Source organism: Triturus cristatus, chromosome 11, assembly GCF_964204655.1.
Source record: "Triturus cristatus chromosome 11, aTriCri1.1, whole genome shotgun sequence".
NCBI lineage: Eukaryota > Metazoa > Chordata > Amphibia > Caudata > Salamandridae > Triturus > Triturus cristatus.
In genome coordinates, this window is record NC_140594.1 from 132,779,881 (window position 1) to 132,802,134 (window position 22,254).

General features: G+C 48.9%; 1 protein-coding gene across 2 annotated transcripts in view; it reads left to right on the forward strand.

Annotated features, from left to right (window-relative positions):
* Positions 1-22,254, forward strand: part of PXN (paxillin) — a 339,773-nt gene that overhangs the window by 232,934 nt on the left and 84,585 nt on the right. For both annotated transcript variants that reach the window (XM_085634086.1, XM_085634087.1), the window contains exon 6: positions 4,172-4,307. In XM_085634086.1, coding sequence (XP_085490212.1) covers positions 4,172-4,307 — 136 coding nt within the window. The remainder of the gene's footprint in view (positions 1-4,171; positions 4,308-22,254) is intronic.

The following is a 22,254-nucleotide window of genomic DNA, read 5'->3' on the forward strand; positions in this document are numbered from 1 at the left end:
ACAAGTGAACTGTGCTGTGGGGAGATTACTTTCCCCTCACCGTTGTAGGTGTGATCGACATGTTTCTGCCGTATGGCCCAATAGGGTCCATGGCATTTATCAGGACGATCGTCGGGGAGGAGAGGAGCACATAGATAGGTGCACTTACGGGAGATGCACCTTGAGGCAAGCCCCCATGGGGCATTTAGGTTAATTTCCTAGGGCTTCAAAAAATTTAGGCCATGAACTTAAATGCAATTCTATTCTAGTGTTTGACTTCAATGAAGATTCCTACAGTGCATAACAAGGACTACAAGTAACCTTTTTTCAGTAGGCATCTCGCTGGGGCATACTCTTATCTACCCGCAGATTCCTCACTGGTTCCCTGTTCTAAAAGATTGCAATAGGTCAAATTTTATAAAAAGTTCAACTTTAGTTGTTGCACTACATGGCAAAGATAGACTTATTATTTCCTCATCTCTGCCTCTAAAGGCACGGAAAAAATGGATGAGAAACTTATGTCAATCAATCAGTCAATCTGGGGTTTGTAAAGCGTGCTCCTCACCTGTGAGGGTCTCAAGGCGCTAGGGGGAGGGGGGGGGGGGGGCGCTACTCCGGATCAGTCGAAGAGCCAGGTCTTGAGGTCCTTCCTGGTCTTGGCTGCGATGTAGGAGAATGCTCTCCCACCAGTTCTGTTTCTGCGGATGCGGGATACCTCTGCCAGGGTGAGGTCGGCGGAGCGGAGGTTCCTCTTGGGTACGTGGAAGGATACTCTCTCGTTGAGGTATTTGAGTCCGATGTTATTGAGGGATTTGTAGGCGTAGGTGAGTAGTTTGAAGGTGACCCTCTTATTGAGGGGGAGCCAGTGGAGGTCTCGTGGGTGTTGGGTCATGTTTTCGTGACGCGGTGTCCCGAGGACGAGTCTGGCTGCGGCTTTCTGGATAGTTTGGAGTTTGTGTAGAAGGGTTCTGTTGATTCCAGCTTATAGGACATTGCCGTAGTCCAGTCTGCTGGTTATGAGCGCGTGGGTGACGGTCCTTCTGCAGTCAGGGGGGGGGGGGGGGGGTTCCATTTGAAGGTCTTATGGAAGATGCGCAGGCAGTTGAAACTAGTGGAAGCGACGGCGTTGATTTGGCGGTCCATGGAGAGGGAGGAGTAGAGGATGATGCCGAGTTTCGTGCGTTGTCTGTAGGGGTGGCTGGGTTTCCGAGGGCCACCAGGCGTTGTCCCAGGCGGAGGTGCAGGGTCCGAGCATGAGGACCTCGGTCTTCTCTGAGTTGAGCTTCAGGCAGCTGTCTTTCATCCAGGCGGTTACGTTCTTCATCCCTTCCTGTAAGCAGATGCTGGTGTCTTCGGGAGTCTTTGTAAGAGAGAATATGAGCTGAGTGTAGTCGGCGTAGGATACAATGCTAAGCCCATGCTGTCTGATGATGGCGGCAAGGGGGTCATGTAGATGTTGAAGAGCGTGGGGCTGAGCGATGATCATTGGGGAACTCCACAGTTGATATCGGTGGGTTTGGAGAGGAAGGAAGGGAGTCTGACTCTCTGCGTTCTGCTGTAGAGAAAGGATTGGATCCAGTCGAGGGCGGCTCCTCGTATCCCTGCGTCGTGAAGTCTGACTGTGAGCGTGCGATGTAAGATGTGGAGAGGTCTAGAAGGATGAGGGCTGCAGTGTGTCCCTGGTCCAGCAGCATGCAGATGTCGTCCGTGGCGGGGAGGAGGGCGGTCTTGGTGCTGTGGTTGCTGCGAAATCCAGACTGGGAGGCGTCTAGTATGGAATTGTCTTCGATGAAGGTGGTCAGTTGGGCATTTACGAGTCTCTTGGTGACTTAAGCCACGAAGGGAAGGGGAGAGATAGGCCGGTAGTTTTTCAGGTCCGTTGGGTCGGCTGTTGGTTTCTTGAGGAGGGGTTTAACCTCTGTCCGCTTCCAGTCGGCTGGGCAGATGCCGGATCTGAAGGAGGCGTTCATGGTCCGTCCTAGTTCGGGTGCGGCGACGGCCCTGTGGAATGTGTGTGGTGGGCAGGGGTCCATTTGAGCTCCTGAGTGGGTTTTCTTCATGGTTGCGGTGATGTGTTCGGTGGTGGGATCCCAGGTCATGATGGTTGGCCTGCTGGCAGTGGTTGGGGGCGGGGTGGTGTCCGGCGTCTGTTCACTGAAGTTGTCGTATAGGACCTTGATCTTCAGATGGAAGTAGGAGCTGAGCTTGCCGCAGAGTTCCTGGGAAGATGTGACGTCCGTGGCTTCGCTGGGGGATTTTGTGAACTGCTATATGACGTTAAACCGTTCCTTGGCGTTCGTTGCGTTGGTCTGGATTTTGTCTCTTATGAAGGTCAGTTTGGTGTCTCTTATGCGCTGGTGGTATTCCTTCAGGGCGCTCCGGTGGTTGTTCCGTGCTTCTGTGGTTTTCTGGTTTCGCCAGTTTTTCTCTAAGCATCTGCAGGAGTGTCTGGCATCTTGTAGTTCTGTGGTGAACCAGGCGGCCTTCAGAGGGCGTTGTTTGGCGTGGTGGCGGAGGAGTGCGAGCTCGTCGGCGCAGCAGGAGATCCAGCGGTGAAATTCTGTGGCTGCGGCGTTGATGTCGGTCGTGGTGCTGGGGGGATTTTGGAGGAGGATGGTGTTGAGGTGTTCCTCTGTGACCTTGCTCCAGTTCCATCGTGGCGGGTGCGGGCGGGCTTGGGTGCGGTGGTGGTGTTGAAAGTAAAGTAAAGGTAGGGGTGTTGACCAGCTGCTTCAGTCCAAGGTTAGCGAGGTTGTCGAGGAGAGTGATGGAGTCGGGGTCGTTGCCGTTGTCGAGGTGGAAGTTCAGGTCCCCGAGTAGAATTTAGTCCGTGGAGGTGATGGCGTGGGGTGCGGCGAGCTCGGCGATGGTCGTTGCGGACTGGGTGCGAGGTTCTCGCGGTCTGTAGATGAGGGTGCCGCGTAGCATGGTCCTGGGGCTGCTCTGGATCTGGAAGTGAAGGTGTTCTGTGTTGAAGTGGGGGTCACTCATGCTGGATGTCGAGAGTCGGAGGGGGGTCTTGAGTGCAATGGCGAGCCCTCCTCCTGGGCGGTGGGGGCGGTCCTTTCTCTGGATCTTGTAGCCGTCGGGGATGGCAGTGGTGATGTCTGAGCTGGATGTGGTGTTGGTCCAAGTTTCTGTGAAGGAAACGTCGGGCGAGAGGGTATCAGTCAGGTCCCAGATCTGTACAGCGTGCCGGTGCCGGGAGCGCACGTTGAGGAGGATGCACGTCAGGGTTTCGGTGGTGCGTGCATCAGGCGGGCCTTCGGTGGTTGTGGGGGCTACGTCGATGTGGAAGGATCTGTGGCAGGGTCTGCATGAGAACGGTCCATGTGTGATGTTGGGAGTGGATCTTTCGCAGTCTGTATGTCTTCCGGGATTGAGTGCATTGAGGGTGGTGGAGTCGTAGCAGTGGGGCCTGGGAGAACCAGGGTTCCTGGCGCTGGTCGCGGTCCGGTCGCAGCAGCGGTCGCCATAAGTAGGGGAGGGGGGCGGGATACGAGGTTTGGAGCGGGGGCTGTGACAGGGTGGGAGGGGCAGCAGCGGCGGGAAACCGGGCGGAGGAAATTAGTACAATAATGAAATCAAGAGAGGAAAAACGATCAAGAGGAGAAAAACAATAAGGATCAAGCACAGTACAATGTGACACAGTGAAAAATTAAGCTATGAGTGAAGTTCAAAAGTTAAGAGCAACTAGAGACTGGCGGGCTGCAGGCGCGAACCCTGCGCAGCTGAGGACTCGAGGCTGCATCAGTGACGCTGAGCTGCCTGGGAGAGTGCTGGCCTGGTCCGGAGGTCATTGCGCCAGGTAAGCACTTCATGGATCTGTTGCGATCACTCCATTGCCGGTTCTGGCACTGAGATGGAACCAGCACCCCTTTCTGGCCTGGGAGAGCCATGAAATGTTTCTGGGTCCAGTCCGGTATCAGGAAATATTGATCAGATGAGGAATCTTTAGGTAGATTGAGTATCCAGCCAGAAAAATCCTTATTAAAGGTAAGTAACTTTTTCTGTTCTTCCATGAAGATGAAGAGGAAGCCTACATAATTCAGGTAATCTTTGGATAACATTTTGCTTCATGTTGTAATTTTATGCTTCCTACAAGATGTGGGGTGTGTTGTCATTCTACATTGTACGTTGACTAAGCTCTCAAACTGTGTGCATGACAGTGTGCTGCTTTTCCCGTTTTCAGCCCTGCCATCACAGTGTCTCAAGGAGAAGTGAGCAGCCCTCAGCGTGTAACCCCCAACCAGCAGCAGACCCGCATCTCAGCTTCTTCAGCTACCCGGGAGTTGGACGAGCTGATGGCGTCACTCTCAGACTTCAAGGTGTGCATTCATCAGAAGATTTCGGGAAATTGTGCTTTATTACATGAATCCACTGCAAAAATCCTCTGCTAGTCTGGTGCTCATTTGTCAGGGAGCCGATTTGGATTATTCTTTATTATCTACACCTAGAGATGAATGTTCTCTTCCAGGGAATACTCCTCAATAGTCATAAACCCTGAATAGATATATATGTATGTTGAGGGGTGTGTGTGGATGTTGAGGTGTTGGTGTGTGTTGATGTGTGTGGATGTGTTGATATATATGTCACCAAAAGAAATATGCAGCACTCCAGAAGTTAGATATTCAAAGTATTTCATCGCAACACAAACGCATTTCAACTAAAAAGTCTTGATCACGGTTGGGTCCTACTTTCATTTCGTTTTATACAGACATGCCCACTTGGCTTTTAATTAAGCATTTTGGGATACGTAGTTTTAACAAACAGCAATTAAAAAAATGTTTTTGTTTCCTTTAAAACACCTTTTGGTTCATTTTTATACATATCAATGGTCAGGTTCATTGTACCCACACTCGCTCTCATTCCATGAATTAGTTACAGATTTCAGGTACATGATTTCGTAGCAATCAGTGTTGCTATTGTAACATACCCTCTGCTTAGTGCATTATCGATCAATATCTGAAAGAAACACGTTAGTTAGATTCCTCACCTTAAAATATCCCCAGGCGTCAGACTGGATCCGGAAGATTTTTCGTCAGCAATACCCCTTGCGCGTCGCTAGGCGTCGTCTGCGGCTCCGCGTCCGTCGTCGGCGTCGTGCGCCGGAATGACATCGTCGGAGTACTTAGACGCCGCCCTCGCGCGCTGACGTCAGTTCTTCTTTTTTCCGAGCCAGTAAGCGCCGATCACGGAGAGCTACCCCTTTAGTAAATTTTTGACTAACTTTTTGACTCTTTTTGGTCATTTCTCGACTCTGGTGCCGGTAGGATGCCTGGTTTCAAGGCCTGCGACAACTGTCACCGACTGATGTCAGTGACCGATCATCACCGCCGGTGCCTGTACTGCTTGGGCCTCGACCACGACGCGGCGTCGTGCTCCTATTGTATGGCCCTGACCTCGAAAGCTAGGCGGGAGCAGTCCCGCAAGCTTCTCGAGCTTCGCCACTTGGCTCCGCGCCGCTCTCGATCCCGGTCCAGGAGGAGGTCCAAGGATCGGTCGCGCAGCCGCACTCGACATCGTCACTCGTCTGGCTCGAAGTCTTCGGGTAAGTCGGGGCACTCCAAGAAGTCCAAGAAGCGACACCGCTCTTCGGACTCCCCTCGCCGGTCGCGCGACTCGGCCGAGGGTCCGGGTGGTCAGGCGCCGCGCAAGTCCCCATACCCGACGGTCCCTGGGACTGACGCGACGCCGGCGGAGGTCAGTGCCTTCCTCTCGGCCATGAGGAGCCTGGCCCCGCCGTCGATGCCCGATGGCGCGCCTTCGGGCCCCGCGGACTCGACTGGGCGACCTCGCGTGCCGGCGGCTCCGGCGCCGTTGGAGGCTCCGGCCCCGACGCCGCAGGTCCCCGAGGGGCCCGAGCCTGGGCCCCCGCCGACGCCGGTCGACCTCGTTACGCCTCCTCCGCCGGCGCCGACACCGATACCACCCCCGACGCCGGCTCCGGTCGACGGCGATCCCCGGTTCAGCCCCTGTCCGGTCCCGACGCCGATGCGGCGCCGCCAGACGCCGCATCCGATGCCGCTAGAGACACATATTGTCTATCGACCGGCTCCGATCATTCCTCCTGTTTACCAGGAATCGGATGACGGGGACGACTGGGAGGGGTCTGATGACCCTATGGCCCTTCAGAGGCAACTTGCACAGGACTGGGCAGATGAACTGGGGGAGGCCAGTGGGTTGGATACCTCACCGGACACTGGATTCATCTCTCCTCCGACTGTTGCTTCGGAGGAGGGTGCAACTTTTTCTGTGGTGCTGGGCAAGGCGGCCGAAGCCCTTGGGCTTGAGCTGCCTGCCGTGGCTGTGAGGACTAACATCCTCACTGAGGTGCTTCGGTCTGCCGCATGCTCCACTGAGCCTCTGCTGCCATTCAATGAGGCCCTCACTGACGTTCTGCAGGGCACCTGGTCCAAGCCCTCCACAGTCCCTCCTGTGGATAGGAACGTTGCCAGGCGCCACCGCCCTGCTCTGGGCGACCCCAGTTTTCTGTCCCAACACCCCACCCCCGAGAGTCCGGTTATCCAGGCCTCTACCTCCCAATCCTCCTTCCCGTCCGCTCCTCCGGACCGGGATTCCAAGAGACTGGAACAGTTTGGTAAGAAGCTGTTCTCTTCGCTCAGTTTGAGACTGCGGTCTTTGAACACCGCCTGTCTCTTGGACCGTTATTCCCACTCTCTGTGGGATGCGGTGGAGGACGTGCTGCCACTGTGCCCGTAAGAGGTCCGGGCGTGGCTTTCCTCGGCCCTGGCCGATGGGAGAGATGCAGCACGCCATGCAATCCGATGTGGGCTTGACACTACGGACTCGCTGGGTAGGGCGATTTCTACCACGGTGGCGCTTCGACGTCACGCCTGGCTGCGGTCCACGTCTTTTTCAGGGGATGTCCAGAGCACCCTCATGTACATGCCTTTTGATGACGCTCGCCTTTTTGGTGAGAAAGCGGACAGTGCGCTGGCTCGCTTCAAGGACTCCCGGGCTACGGCCACGTCCTTGGGCCTCTCGGCCCCGCGGCCCCAAACTTCTGCTTTTCGCTCCTTTCGTGGCCAAGGAAGGGGCACCTCCTCACGTCCGCCTAGCCACCGGCCGCAGAACCAACCTGCATACGGTCGCGGACGTGGTTTCCGCCGAGGCGGTACTGGAGGACGACGTGGTCAGTCCACATCCACCCCGGCAGCATCCGCCTCAAAGCCTTCCTAGTCCGAGCTTTCAGGCCCATTCCACGCCAGTGGGCGGCAGAGTTCGCCATCACCTGCTCCACTGGCGGTCCATCACATCGGACAGGTGGGTGCTGCAAATCGTCCGAAGGGGCTACTCCCTCCCCTTCGAGACGACCCCTCCAGCCATGCCACCGCAGCACCACCGTATCTCGGGGATCATTTGAATCTTCTCCACGAGGAAGTTACGGCCCTCTTGGCCAAGGGGGCCGTCGAGCGTGTTCCGAGCCCAGAAGTAGGTCGTGGTTGTTATTCCCACTACTTTCTGGTTCCCAAGAAGGGCAAAGGGGGCCTACGCCCTATCTTGGACCTCCGGAACGTCGATGCCTTCCTCCGGAAGGAATGGTTCAAAATGTTAACTTTGGCTCAGGTTCTGGCTGCCCTCGACCCTGGAGACTGGATGGTCGCGTTGGACTTGCAGGACGCATATTTCCACATCCCCGTCCTGCCGGCCCACCGGCGTTACCTGCGGTTCACGGTGGGTCAGGAGCACTTTCAGTTCACCGTGCTCCCCTTCGGCCTTACCAGTGCCCCGCGGGTGTTCACGAAAGTGATGGCGGTGGTCGCAGCTCATCTGCTTCAGATCAGGGGTTTCAGTCTTCCCCCTATCTCGACGACTGGTTGTTGAAGGCGGGCTCGCCCCAGGCAGTCGTCTCCCACCTCCAGACTACGGCGGATCTCCTGCATTTGCTGGGGTTTTCCATCAACGTGCCGAAGTCACACCTGAGCCCCTCTCAGAAGCTCCTCTTCATCGGAGCGGTTCTCGATTCGGCGCAGTTCCGGGTCCATCCACCGGAGCAGCGGGTCCGGGATATACAGGCCCTGATTCCCATCTTTCGTCCTCTATCCTGGGTTTCGGTCAGGCTAGTGTTGCGGCTTCTGGGGCTGATGGCCTCCTGCATCCTACTAGTGCATCACGCCAGGCGGCGCATGCGGGCACTGCAGTGGGACCTGAAGTTTCAGTGGGCCCAGCATCACGGCAACCTGTCCGACCATGTCTTGATCTCGGAGGGCACTGCACAGCAGTTGCAGTGGTGGCTCACGGACCGCGATTGGGTCACGGGCAAGAGCCTCTCCCTACCCCTACCGGAGCATGTCGTAGTGACGGATGCGTCCCTCCTGGGATGGGGTGGCCATATGGGAGAGGTGGAGATCAGAGGCCTCTGGTCTCCGGCGGAGTCTCGCCTCCACATCAACTTGTTGGAGCTGAGAGCGATCCGACTTGCACTGAAAGCCTTCCTTCCCTCTGTCCGGGGAAGTGTTGTGCAGGTGTTCACGGACAACACCACCGCCATGTGGTATTGCAACAAACAGGGCGGGGTGGGGTCGTGGACCCTTTGTCAGGAGGCTCTGCGCCTCTGGACATGGCTGGAACACCAGGGCATCACCCTGGTGGTTCAACATCTAGCGGGCTCTCTGAACGCCAGAGCAGACGAACTCAGCCGCCGGTGCATGATGGATCACGAATGGCGTCTGCACTCCGAGGTGGCGCAAGGTCTCTTTCAGCAGTGGGGAGAGCCTTGGTTAGATCTATTCGCCACCGACGAGAACGCGCAATGTCAGCAGTTCTGCGCGTTGGAATTTCCAAGGCGGCACTCGCTCGGCGACGCTTTTCGTCGCGAGTGGAGTTGCGGTCTGTTTTACGCCTATACCACTTCTGCCCAGAGTGCTGAAGAAGATCAGGCGCGACCGGGCCCAAGTCATCTTGGTGGCTCCGGATTGGGCACGAAGGTACTGGTATCCCGAGCTACTCAGTATGTTGACCGATCCTCCGATACGTCTGCCCCTTCGGGAGGATCTTCTGTCGCAGCAGCAGGGGACTGTCCTCCACCCGAACCTGTCCAGCCTCCACCTCCATGCGTGGAGATTGAGCGGCGGCAGTTGATGCCATTTGACTTGCCTCCTGAAGTCTGTGATATCATTCTGGCAGCCAGGCCTCCCTCCACAAAGACGGTATACGCCTGCCGGTGGCACAAATTTGTGGCATGGTGCACAGCAAAGGCTGTGGATCCCCTTTCCGCCCCTCTTTCTGAGGTTCTCCTCTTTCTTCTTTCTTTGGCCCGGCAGGGCTCTACCCTGGGCACCTTGAAAGGTTATCTTGCTGCCCTCTCTGCCTTCTTACGACTTCCTGATCAGCCCTCTCTTTTCAAGTCCCCTGTAGTGTCACGCTTTCTTAAAGGCATTACTCACACGTTCCCTCCTGTCCCTTTCGTAATGCCTCAGTGGGACTTGAATCTTGTCTTGACATTCCTGATGTGCTCTCCCTTTGAGCCTCTTCACAATTGTCCTCTTCGTCTTCTAACTCTTAAGACTGCTTTCCTGGTAGCCATCACCTCGGCTAGACGGGTGAGTGAGCTCCAGGCTCTATCGTCCAAGCCTCCTTTTCTATCTGTTCATCCGGACAAGGTTGCCCTTCGGCCTCGTCCTTCCTTTCTACCGAAAGTGGTGACCCCCTTTCATCTTGGGCAATCTGTCACCTTGCCCACCTTCTTTCCGCCTCCGCACCCTTGCAAAGAGGAAGAGCGGCTCCACCGTCTGGACCCAAAACGTGCGCTCTCCTTTTATTTGGACCGCACGAAACAGTTCCGAGTGGACGACCAGCTTTTCGTTGGCTACGTGGGTGCAAAGAAGGGAAAAGCTGTGCACAAACGGACCATCTCCCAATGGGTCGTTTTGTGTATAAAAATCTGTTATTCCTTGGCGAAAAAGGACCCTCCTGTTGGGCTGCGAGCCCATTCTACTCGGGCCACAGCGGCTACTACTGCCTTGGGACGGGAAGTCCCTTTGCAGGATATCTGTCAGGCGGCGACGTGGGCTTCGCTGCACACGTTTGCCAGGCACTATTGCCTAGACAGCCAAGTCCGGAGGGATGGCTTCTTTGGCCGTTCTGTCCTCCAGGACTTTCTGGTGTGATCTTGGTTCGCAGACCCACCACCGGGGATGGTATTGCTTGGGTATCTATTCTAAGGTGAGGAATCTAACTAACGTGTTTCTTTCAGATGAACAAGTTACTTACCTTCGGTAACGATGTATCTGTAAGAAACATTAGTTAGTTAGATTCCTCACCGACCCACCCATCCTCCCCGTTCTGCGAACTGACATCTAGGGTTAAGGCTGTCCCTTTCAGGGCCCTAGAATATTTTGGCACCAGTGTCGGTCTCTTGCATGGCTCTGCGTTCCTGGCGCGGAAGTCTATGTACAAGAACTGACGTCAGCGCGCGAGGGCGGCGTCTAAGTACTCCGACGTCATTCCGGCGCACGACGACGACGGCGACGACGGACGCGGAGCCGCAGACGACCGACGCGCAAGGGCTTTTGCTGACGAAAAATCTTCAGCATCTAGTCTGACGCCTGGGGATATTCTAAGGTGAGGAATCTAACTAACTAATGCTTCTTACAGATATATCGTTACCGAAGGTAAGTAACTTGTTCTTTTATACCACCTGATTTTGGGCTGAGTGCCATATATTAAAGACAACAAAACACACAAGATGATGGACGGAATGTTGCACATTGGCAAAACATTCACCCCCAGTCACAGATCTGGGTTTAATCCATCGTTATTTTGCTCACCACGCCACCCCAGTTCAGACATGGCCATATGCAAATCAGTCTTGACCCTGTGCCTCATGGGTCCCGGGCTCACTGTGCCACTGGATTCAAGCTAGCCTGGCTGATGATTGATGACGCCCCAAAACCGGTCCCAGTATGCTTGTTTCCGGTCCAGGAAGGACCTGGCTTTTTCAGTTCTGGCTGGACTGTTCCCATGAGGGGCAGAGTCAAGACTGATTTGCATATGGCTGGGTCAAAACTGGGGTGGCATGGTGAGCCCAACAACAATGGATTTAGCCCATATCTTTTGACTGGTGGTGAATGTTTTATTTACTCTGCATTCCGTCCATCATCTGTGTGTCTTTTGCTTATATATTTCAGTTCACATTCAATCAGATACACGACATGACTTGTATCTGATTTTGTCATTGATGGTGAAGGTTTTGCCTTTGAAACCAACATGCTCTTTTATGTTCCTTCCAATGCTACACACCTAGCACTTGTCGCATTTTGTGAAGCCCTTTTATGTTTGTTTAGCCAGGACTCAGTTCTCGATCTTTCAAAATGACTTCTGACTAATTTATCCTTAAGAGATGGAACCTTTCAATATGAAACATTCACTCTATTGCCAAGTTTCTCTCCAATGTCTGGATCTTTTTTAAGGATATCCCAATATTTTTTCATGATTTATTAATTTGATCATTTTCTTTGCTAAAAGTCAACATTATCCTTATTATTATCCTTCCTTGTCCCGTCCCGGTTTTCTAGAATCATTGATTGAGGGTTTGAGTTTGTTAAATTGCTTTTGCGTGCATTTTTCCATGTTTTATATCCGACATTTTGTAGCCTCTGTATGAATTTTGATTCAGTTTCAGTTAATTTCAGTTCAGGTTCTTTCTCATCGGAACGATTCCATCTCATTCTTAAGAATTTCTGTATGGAATACTTCTTTTGAATGATTTAGGATGAAAACTAGATCCATGTAACAAACTGTTTGTTGCTGTTGGTTTTCGATAAACTGTTTTAATTTGATTATCTTCTATAAATACATTTAAATCAAAAAATTGCACTGCTGTCACACTGATGTTACAGGTAAACCACAGGCCCACATCATTTTGATTAAACTTCGTGAAATAATCAATAAATTCTTCTTTGGTGCCGTCTAGATTATGAACTGATCTATGAAACGTAGCCACAAATTAATTTTTTCAGTATATTGTTCGTTCCCTTCTCCCCAAGCCATGGTTTTCTCCCACCCTCCCATGGTGAGATTTGCATTGCTCGGAGGGAAGCAAACTTCCATTGCTGTCCCACATATTTGAGAATAGAGTTGATGATCGAATAAAAATATGTTGTTCCGCAGACAGTCATCTCCATCAAAAGTTCTGAATGCTTTAAACATTGGATATTTCTTTGAGAAGGGAAGTACTTGATTGCTTTTAAACCCATCTCATGATATATGGAGGTATATAGTGATACTACATCAATAGTGACTAATAATGGTCCATCTTGCCAATCAGTGTCTGCAAGAATTCTTAAAAAATCACAGGTATCCTTAATGTAAGAGTTTAATGGTCACTATAGGTGCAATGAAATATTCCACTTACATCGAAAGATTTTCATAAAGAGACCCGCATTTTCATAAAGAGACCCGCAGATAGAAATTATAGGTCTCCCTGGTGGATTAATCAATGTTTAATGATTTTTAGAACAAAATATATAGTTGGAATAATCGGATTTTCATTTTGTAGAAATTTGGCTTCCTCACTTATTAATTCTTTCTCATACCAACTCTTCATGTTTTGGTTTAACGTTGTTGTAAATTCATTGATTGTATTTGATTTCAATTTTTTGTAAATTATTTAATCAACTGCCTTTTGGCCTCCTTCATGTATAATCGCTATATTTCCTCCCTTGTCTGCTGGTTTAATTTCAATCTTATCATTCTTCATGAGATTGTCAAGTGCTTTTCTTCCTCCACAAGTTGTTTTTTTTTTTTTTAATTTCTTTGAGAGTTGTTTCCCAACTTTTCCATATCTAATATGACTAAATCATAATGTGTGTCAATTCTATCACTGGGGTTTAACATAGGACAGAATTTTGATTTACTTTTTAATTGTGTACATCCTTGTTCTAGCGTATTAATTTCCAACTCATTTAAAATCTGAGTTTCTGTGGTTCCATCATCCTGTAGATTCAACATTAATTCATAAGTTATTAGGTCTCTTATTTGTTCAATGAGCAAATTTGTTTCTGGAATGTTCTCCTTTTTATGTATGGTTATATCCTTTCTTTTTTTTCAAAGAATTTTGCTAGTTTCAATTTTCTTATATACTTGTATATGTCAATTTTGGTTTCTGCATAATCATAGTGCTTCTCAGGGCAGAAAGTTAGTCCCTTGTTCAAGAGATTAATTTGATCTTGATCTAAAATTAAACCCGACAGATTGAGTTTGTTCTCCGCTCTTGATTTGTATGAATTTTTCATTTCTTCTGCGGATTGAGTAGGGGATATTTGTTAGTTTTTTTTCTGGCTCCCCTCCTGGTTTTTCTTCCCTTTTGCGACTTAATGATCTTCCCCTTCCACAACCTCTCACCTTGCCTCTTCCTGTTCCTTGATCTATATATAGTAATAGTACTGTTCGAGGCATATGAGCTGTAGATCGTATACTTGTGCATAGATCGCCATCTGGTGTTGGGCTTGGATGTTTGCACTTTGTTTTTGTCTTGGAAGTCTCTGTAGTCACGAGGTAGGTGACTCCTCCTTAGGACGATAGTGCGCATGGGCATCAACTCCATCTCCAGATAGTTTTTTTCCGCCGTCGGGTTCGAATGTGATTTACTGCGCTCTGGGTCTGTCGTTTTCGAACCCCCTTCGACAAGCAATCCCTCTTCACTCAACGGTATTGTCTCGATCTTGTTTCCTTTTCGACACGTATCTTCAGCATATATAAAATCCTCAACCTCTATCTGACGCGGGCGTTGTCTATCCGCGCCGACCACGCCAGCAGTCCATGGAAAGGACTCCTTTCAAGAAATGCCCCGGGTGAGGTGCTAAGTTCCCACATACGGACTTACACGAGGTTTGTAACCTCTGCCTCTCCCTGGAGCACAAAGATAAGAACTGCGAGGCCTGTTCATCTTTCAGGACGAAGAAAACTATCCGTGACAGTTGGGCTCGACGTCACGAAATGTCTTGCGGAAGCAGCTCGATTCTGGATATCTTTGGAGCAGATCCTAATCTCCAGCCGGAACAACACGCCGATGAAGGAGAGGTCTCCGAAGCTGACGACTCTGACGTCGAAGACTAGGCAGTCACCCCGGCTCAGCGGTCCGTGAATACCGAAACGCCTCTCCCAACCAAAACCAAACCTAAGGCTCCAGTAACACGTTCGCCCTCTGGCTCAGGTCGACACCGGCAACACGTTTCAGACGCCCCGCCCTCAGGCCCGGCGATGAAACAAAAAGAAAAGCCTTCTGGCTCGGGATCGAGCCAACCCCATTCCGGTGCCGAAAAATCACCTTCGGCACCGAAGTCTAAAACCAAGGAAGTGCCACGCCCTTCGTCGGTACCGAAAACAACCTCAACGCCGAAATCTTAGGCGCTGAACAAACAAAAGACAAGCATCCAGAACCGAAAAAATCTTCGGAGCCCAAAAAATCTTCGGCGCCCAAAAAATCTTCGGCGCCCAAAAAATCTTCGGAGCCCAAAAAATCTTCGGAGCCCAAAAAATCTTCGGCGCCCAAAAAATCTTCGGCGCCCAAAAAATCTTCGGAGCCCAAAAAATCTTCGGAGCCCAAAAAATCTTCGGAGCCCAAAAAATCTTCGGAGCCAAACAAACCTTCGGAGCCGAAAAAACTCTTGGAGCCACAAACTCCTACACCAAAAGCTAAGGAGTTCAAGACCCCACAAAGCTTTAGACACACAGGGTAAACCGCATTCTGACCCTAAGTCTTCGTCACCGACAAAAGACATTGTACCCATACAACAGCTTCCAACAGATTTTTTGTATCTAAAACAAAAGACTCTCTACCTTGACCCAGAGACTGGCAAAGTTGTCGCCAAGCCTCCTAAAAAGAGAAAATTGGACACTTCAGAAGACCCTGAAATTCCCATTAAGCGTAAGGAGATGGGCACTAATACTACTCCACCTCTCTCTCCTTCTCCAGCTGATCCAAATCTGCTAATTTCTCCAGCACACTTCCCACAACATACATTTTCACCTCAACCACAAGATGATGAAGATGATTATAGTTTTGAGGGTGGGGATGGAGATCCTGATAGATGACGCACATACCATTCCACACAATCCCGATTCTTGGGATGATTACAACACACTGACCCGAACCTCTATCCCTCTAGGCCATCATCACCAGATGACAATATTGGGTTTGGGCAACTCAATAACAGAGCTGGTCAGTACCATGGGGTACAGTTATACTCTGACAATTTAGAGGAAGACTTTTTACTGGAAACATTTACACCCACACAAAAGTCCACACCCTGCCAATGTTAAAAGGCATGTCAAAACATGCGCCAGAAGTTTTTAAGGACCCCGTCAGAGCCCGTATTCTTAACACCAGGTTAGACAAAAAATATAAAGCAGCTCCCAATGACCCAGTGTACATTAAAGGTCAGGTCAGGTCCCTTTAAATTCTCTTGTAGTGTCTAATGTACGCAAGAGAGCAAATTCAAAAAGCACAGGCTACACCCCTCCTCCTGATAAGGAATCCATCTGAAAAACACATTGCGTCACAGGCTGCAAATCGTTGGCGGATTGCCAATGCCTGAGCTTTGTTGGCCAGATATGACAGAGCTCCCTATGATGAGCTTGAAAAGCTAATGCAACATCTTCCTGACCAATTTAAAGACCAAGCTAATGACCTTATACAGGAGGAAAAATGAATAACAAATACGTCCATCAAATGTGCGCTTGATGCAGCTGATACTGCCTCTTGTGCTATTAATACCAGCGTTTTACTACACAGGCATGCTTGGCTCCGAATCTCCGGATTCAAACAGGAAGTTCAGTCCGCTATTCTTAATCAGCCCTTTGAGCAAGAGCATCTTTTTAGGCCCACAGTCTGTACATCTTTAGAAAAGACGAAAAAGGATACAGACACTGCCAAGTCCATGGGGGCCTTGCAATCACCTAGAGGTTCATTTAGTCGCTCCTTTTACAGGACTGGCTCCAAAACCATTGGCTCGGAGCACCCCTCTTCTTCCTATAAGAACTCCAATCAAAACTATTCCTCCAGAGGATACTTTCGTGGAGGGTACAGGGGCAACAATGGTAAGGGAAGAGGTAACGGTAACAATACCCGCAACTCCCCAACCACCAAGCAGTGACTTCCCTTCACTTCCCCCCCGATCATTCCACTCCTGTCGGGGGACGCCTCTAACAGTTCCTACCTGTCTGAAATTCTATCACAACAGACAAGTGGGTAAAACAAATTATCCAGTATGGTTATTGCCTGGAACTCCACTCTACTCCCCCCAAACATCCCTCCCAAACAACGTCCAGTGTCCCTGGGACACCTGACTCTCCTAAAACAAGAGGTCCTCTCCCTATTACAAAAACATGCAATAGAACCAGTTCCCTTACATCATCAAGGCACAGGAGTTTACTCCCTCTACTTTCTAATTCCAAAAAAGGACGGCTCTCTCAGGCCAATACTGGACCTCAGACTGTTAAAACTCTACATTCAGTCAGACCAATTCTACATGGTCACTCTCCAACAGGTGCTCCCACTGCTTCAATAAGGCGACTTTCTCTCCACTCTAGATCTAAAGGATGCCTACTTTCATATTCCCATTCACCCCGCTCACAGAAAATCTCAGGTTCATGGTAGAGGGTCAACACTATCAATTCAAAGTCCTTCCGTTCTGAGTAACTGCAGCTCCCAGATTTTTCGCCAAGTGCCTCGCAGTAGTGGTAGCTCACATACGAAGACAACAAATTCTCGTGTTCCCTTATCTGGACGTCTGGCTCATAAAAGCCAAACAATCCAGCTGCAAAACAACTTGGGCTTCACAGTGAATCTCACCAAATCCCACCTCTAACCGTCCAACACACAACAATACCTGGGAGCTACAATAGACACTTCAAAAGCCTTAGCATACTCCAACCCTCTCAGGATAAGCAGTATGCAAGCTCTAATATCCAAATGTCAGCCTCAACACTCATTACCGTCTCGAGTGTTAATGCATTTGATTGGGATGATGGCTTCTTGCATTCTCATTGTCCCTTATGCAAGACTCCAGATGCGTCCCTTACAGGAGTGTTTGGCACGTCCGTGGAACCAGGCTCAAGGTCAGGTAACAGATCTGGTGTTGGTGAACACACACACACACACACACACATCGCTCTCTGCAGTGGTGGAATACACAAAACCTTTGCCAGGGGCGGCCGTTCCTCGACCCGGTTCCACAGATAGTGCTAACAGCAGACACATCGCACACCGGCTGGGGTGCTCATCTTCAAAACCATACCATTCAGGGTATATGGACCCCCTCAACAAAAACAATACCACATAAATTACCTGGAACTACTGGCAATTTTACTGGCATTAAAATCCTTTCAACTCCATCTGGTAGGCAAAGCTGTCCTGGTCCGTACAGACAACATGACAGCAATGTACTACATACAGAAACAAGGGGGGAGCACACTCTGTACAGCTTTCAGATTGCAGATCTGCTCAGTCGTCCGACACAGCAGATCCACGCATGGGAACTTCATCCTCAAGTTCTTCTGCCATTTTTTCACATGTGGGGCCAGCCACAAATAGATCTGTTTGCCATACATCAAAACACAAAATGCCCAACTTCGCATCCAAGTATCCACACCCACTGTCCAAAGGCAATGCGCTATGGATGAACTGATCAGGTAAATTTGCTTACGCTTTTCTGCCTCTCTCGCTAATTCCGTTAGTGGTTCGGAAGCGCAAACAACATTCCCTCACAATGATCCTGGTTGCTCCACCATGGGCCCGACAACCATGGTTCACAACCCTCTTGGAACTATCCGTAGTTCCTCATCAAAAACTGCACCTCTCACCCAGAACCAAGCAGAGATAAGGCATCCAGGTCCCTATCAACTCAACCTTGCGATCTGGCTCCTGAGTTCGGTTACCTCAATCTCCCACCAGACTGCATGAACATTATTAAGGAGGCTAGACGTCCTACCACCAGAATATGTTACGCCGCAAAGTGTAAACGATTTGTAATTTACTCTACAAATAACAAAATCAATCCACTAGATGCTCCTATTCAAAACATTATATGTTCTCTCTTACACCTACAACAATGTAACCTAGCATATACATACATAAGACTACATCTCGCAGCAATAGCAGCTTATCTCCAAAACAGACAACACTTGTCTTTGTTTAGTGTACCGGCTATTAAAGCATTTATGGAAGGACTTAAAAGAATAATTCCACCTCGAGCTTTACCCTCTCCAGTATGGAATTTAAATATTATTCTTACCAGACTCGTGGGTCCCCCTTTTGAACCTCTGCACAAATGCGAACTACAATTCCTCACTTGGAAAGTAGCCTTCCTAGTCGCTATCACATCTGAGTTCGTGAATTCCAGGCATTAACCATACAAGAACCATTTTTACAAATCCATCATAACAAAGTGGTTGTTAGGTCTAACCCAACATTTCTGCCTAAAGTCGTTTCTGCCTTCCATCTTAACCAGTCTGTTGAACTCCCTGTCTTTTTCCCACAACCGGACTCCGTGGCAGAACGGGCTCGTCACACGTTAGACGTTAAAAGAGCAATACTTTACTACATTGAAAGAACAAAATCCTTTAGGAAAACTAAGCAACTCTTTATGGCTTTCTCCCCACTTCATAAGGGCAATCCCATTTCCAAAGCGGGGATCGCAAGGTGGATTGTTAAATACATCCAAATATGCTATCTTAAAGTCAAACGCACACTAACCATTCCCTCTAGAGCTCATTCCACAAGCTAACTAGGGGCTTGTATGGCATTCTTAGGAAACATTCCCCTAGATGATATCTGCAAAGCAGCAACTTGGTCTACACCGCACACTTTCACAAAACACTATTGTGTAGATGTGCAAGCAAAACAACAAGCTAGTGTGGGCCAGGCTGTATTAAGAACACTTTTTCAAACCACTGCAACAGATACAGGTAGCCACCGCTAAGGACGTAACTGCTGTATAGTCATGCACAATTATACAATCTACAGCTGCTATGCCTTGAAAGGAAAATGCTACTTACCAGTATGCATCTGCTCATGGCATGTAGAGCTGTAGATTCGTATACGCCTCCCCGGATACCTCTAATCTGTTCCAGTACTATCTTATTTAGATACATTACACATGGACATCCATTTCTATTTCTTACTAACTCCATCATAATTCTCCATGGCAAAACAATCTGGAGATGGAGTCGATGCCCATGCGCATTATCGTCCTAAGGAGGAGTCACCTACCTCGTGACTACAAAGACTTCCAAGACAAAAACAAAGTACAAACATCGGAGCCCAACACCAGAAGGGCGATCTAGTCACAAGTATACGAATCTACAGCTCTACATGCCAAGAACCGATGCATACTGGTAAGTAACATTTTCCTTTCCTTGATCCAAGAGGGATTCCTTCTCCCTCACTGGCATCCGTATCTTATTTCCTTATTGTTGTATCCGATTTATTACCAACTTGAATTTTCATTTGTTGTTTGAGTGTCTCAAATCTTTTAACAAATGTAAAGATAGTTCCAACCTCAATCTTTCAACACCCCTGAATTTGTTTCCTTTCTTCTATTTCATTTTCATATTTATCCAATCTCAATTTCATTTCTGTTCTGAATTTATATATATATATATATATATATATATATATATATATATATATATATATATATATATATATACATATATATCTCTACATATCTACATATCTACATATCTACATATCTACATATCTACATATCTACATATCTACATATCTACATATCTACATATCTACATATCTACATATCTACATATCTACATACCTACATACCTACATACCTACATACCTACATACCTACATATCTACATATCTACATATCTACATATCTACATATCTACATATCTACATATCTACATATCTACATATCTACATATCTACATATCTACATATCTACATATCTACATACCTACATACCTACTGCCGGTCGCCAGTAGGTAGTTCTAGTTAGGGTGTAGTTTCCATAGGAAGAGTTTTTTTTGTTTTGCCAAATCTTTGCGTAATGTTCACAACTAGTTAGACACTCACTTCAGCACTGCCTTGAAAGTTTCTAAGTGATCTGTCAAGCAGGGGCCAAGAAAAAGGCGGGTCCAAAAACTCATTTCCCTGCACTGTCGAACGGAATTACACCAAATTTGGCAGAAAGGTAGCTGTTGGCCTAGAAAGTGACCTTTTCGTGAATTGCTGTAAATCCTTTAAGTAGTTGAGTTATTTAAAAAAAATCAGATCTGTAACTGGGGTCGTGGAGGATCTGCGACCCCTTGCGTGATCTCGTGTTGAGATCTCATTGGCTACCAACACTTCAAACCAGGAAGTGTAGGCAGCCATCTTGTGACTTGGTTGAACCGAGTCATAGGAAAAAACATTTTAAGAAAAGAGGGCAAAGTAGAAGTCCCATGACCCCCTAGGCCTCTTGGGGGTGAGGGGGGGAGGGGGGGGCCCATAGGGACACTGCAAGGCCAAAAAGGATTTTTTAAAAATAGCGGAGTCGCACTGGATCTGTGCCTCCTGCCGAAAGAAAACAAAATAAAGCGCGGGCTGCAGTGCTTAGTTTGTAATCGGCCCCCATGTGAGCCAGGTCCCTGGGGCATGTGTAAAATATATAGGAGGGAATGCACAGGGCCCCTCTCCTTCGAGCCTTAAAGCCCCGGGGACCGCCAGCTCCCTAGGGCATTTTCATTAAACTATAGGGCGATTGCCCTAGGCAACCACTGTGTCCTGGAGACCGTCACCTCCCAACGGTAAACAATGATAACATTTTTCACCGACCATGTCCTGTGTGATGTAATATGTGAGGTCACAAGCAGTGCATTGCGGGGGTGTGAGTTATAGTTAGCTCCGCTCATTATATGTGTGAATGTATCCGTCGGTGTCTAAGTGGCTGTATGAGTAGGTACGTGAGTGGCTGCATGGGTAAGTGATTGGTTGTCTGAGTACCTGTATGGGTGTCTGAGTGTTTGTGTGGGTGGGTGAGGGGGTGTATGACTGCCTGTACGGCTGAATGAGTGAGTGAGTTGGTGGCTGTATGTGTTAGTGAGTGCTGTATGAGGGTCTCTGAGTGTGTGTGTGTGTGTGTGTGTGTATGGCTGTGTGAGTGAGTGGATTTGTCAGTGGTATATGGGTGAGTAACTGGGTTTGTGAAAGGCAGTATAGGTGAGTGATGGGGTATGAGTGTGTGCTTGCTTGTGTTAGTGACTATAGGTGAGTGAGTATGTGGTAGTATCTGTATGAGTAAGTAAGTGGGTGTGTGATTGACTGAATAGGTGAGTAAGTATGTAAGTAGCTCTATGGCTAACTGACTCAGTGTGTGAGTGGCTGTATGGGTGTCTGAGTGGAGGTCAGTGACTGTATTAGTGAGTGGATGTGTGTGTAGATCTGACTCAGTGAGTGGGTATGTAAGTACTGGTATGGGTCTGTGAATGGGTTTGTGAGTGGTTGTGTTGGAGTGGGTGTATGAAATGTTCTGTGGAGATGTGAGTGGGTGCATTAGTGATTTTTGTGGATGGTGTTATTTGATATGTCATAAGTGATGTCACTGACCATGTCATGAGTGATGTAATATGTGAGGTCATAAGCAGTGCATTGTGGGGCCCGAGTTATAATTAGCTCAGCTAACAATAACTGCTGAATTCCACTGGTTTTGTGCAAATGAAACCTGAGCCCAACTATAATGTCCCTGTAACCTTTGGTTTTTGAATATATATCTGCAGTAGGCCTGGGTGGTGAACTTCGCTCCGTTCGCAGAGTTTTCTGCACTTCGCGAAGTTCGTGGAGTGCAGAAAACTCTGCTTCGCGCTGTGCCTCTGAGTTTCCCCCTCCCTCACGATCGCGAACAGTAAGTTCGCGAGCGGGCACTCGAGTAGAATTACTACCCGAGCGGCAGGAATACCAGCACAAACTGCAGTTCGCACTGCACTCCGCCAATCGCGGAACTTCGCGTAGCAAAACTACGCCAACTACGCCAAGGCCTGATCTTCAGCCTATAGAGAGGGAAAAGAATGGCCAGATTACGTTTATTATTCATTTTAATAGTTATACAAACAAGAAATTCATGCCATTAATTAAAAAATTACTATATGTCTTCCACAAACCTTTATTTAAAAGAAAGAGGAAATATGAGACCCAGTTAACCAATAGTCTAAATTCAAAGAATAACACAGAAAACTGGCACATTGCCTTTAAGAGGCTCACAGTACCCCCTGTATCCCATAATGCCTCACAGCTGACCGTTAGATCAGTTC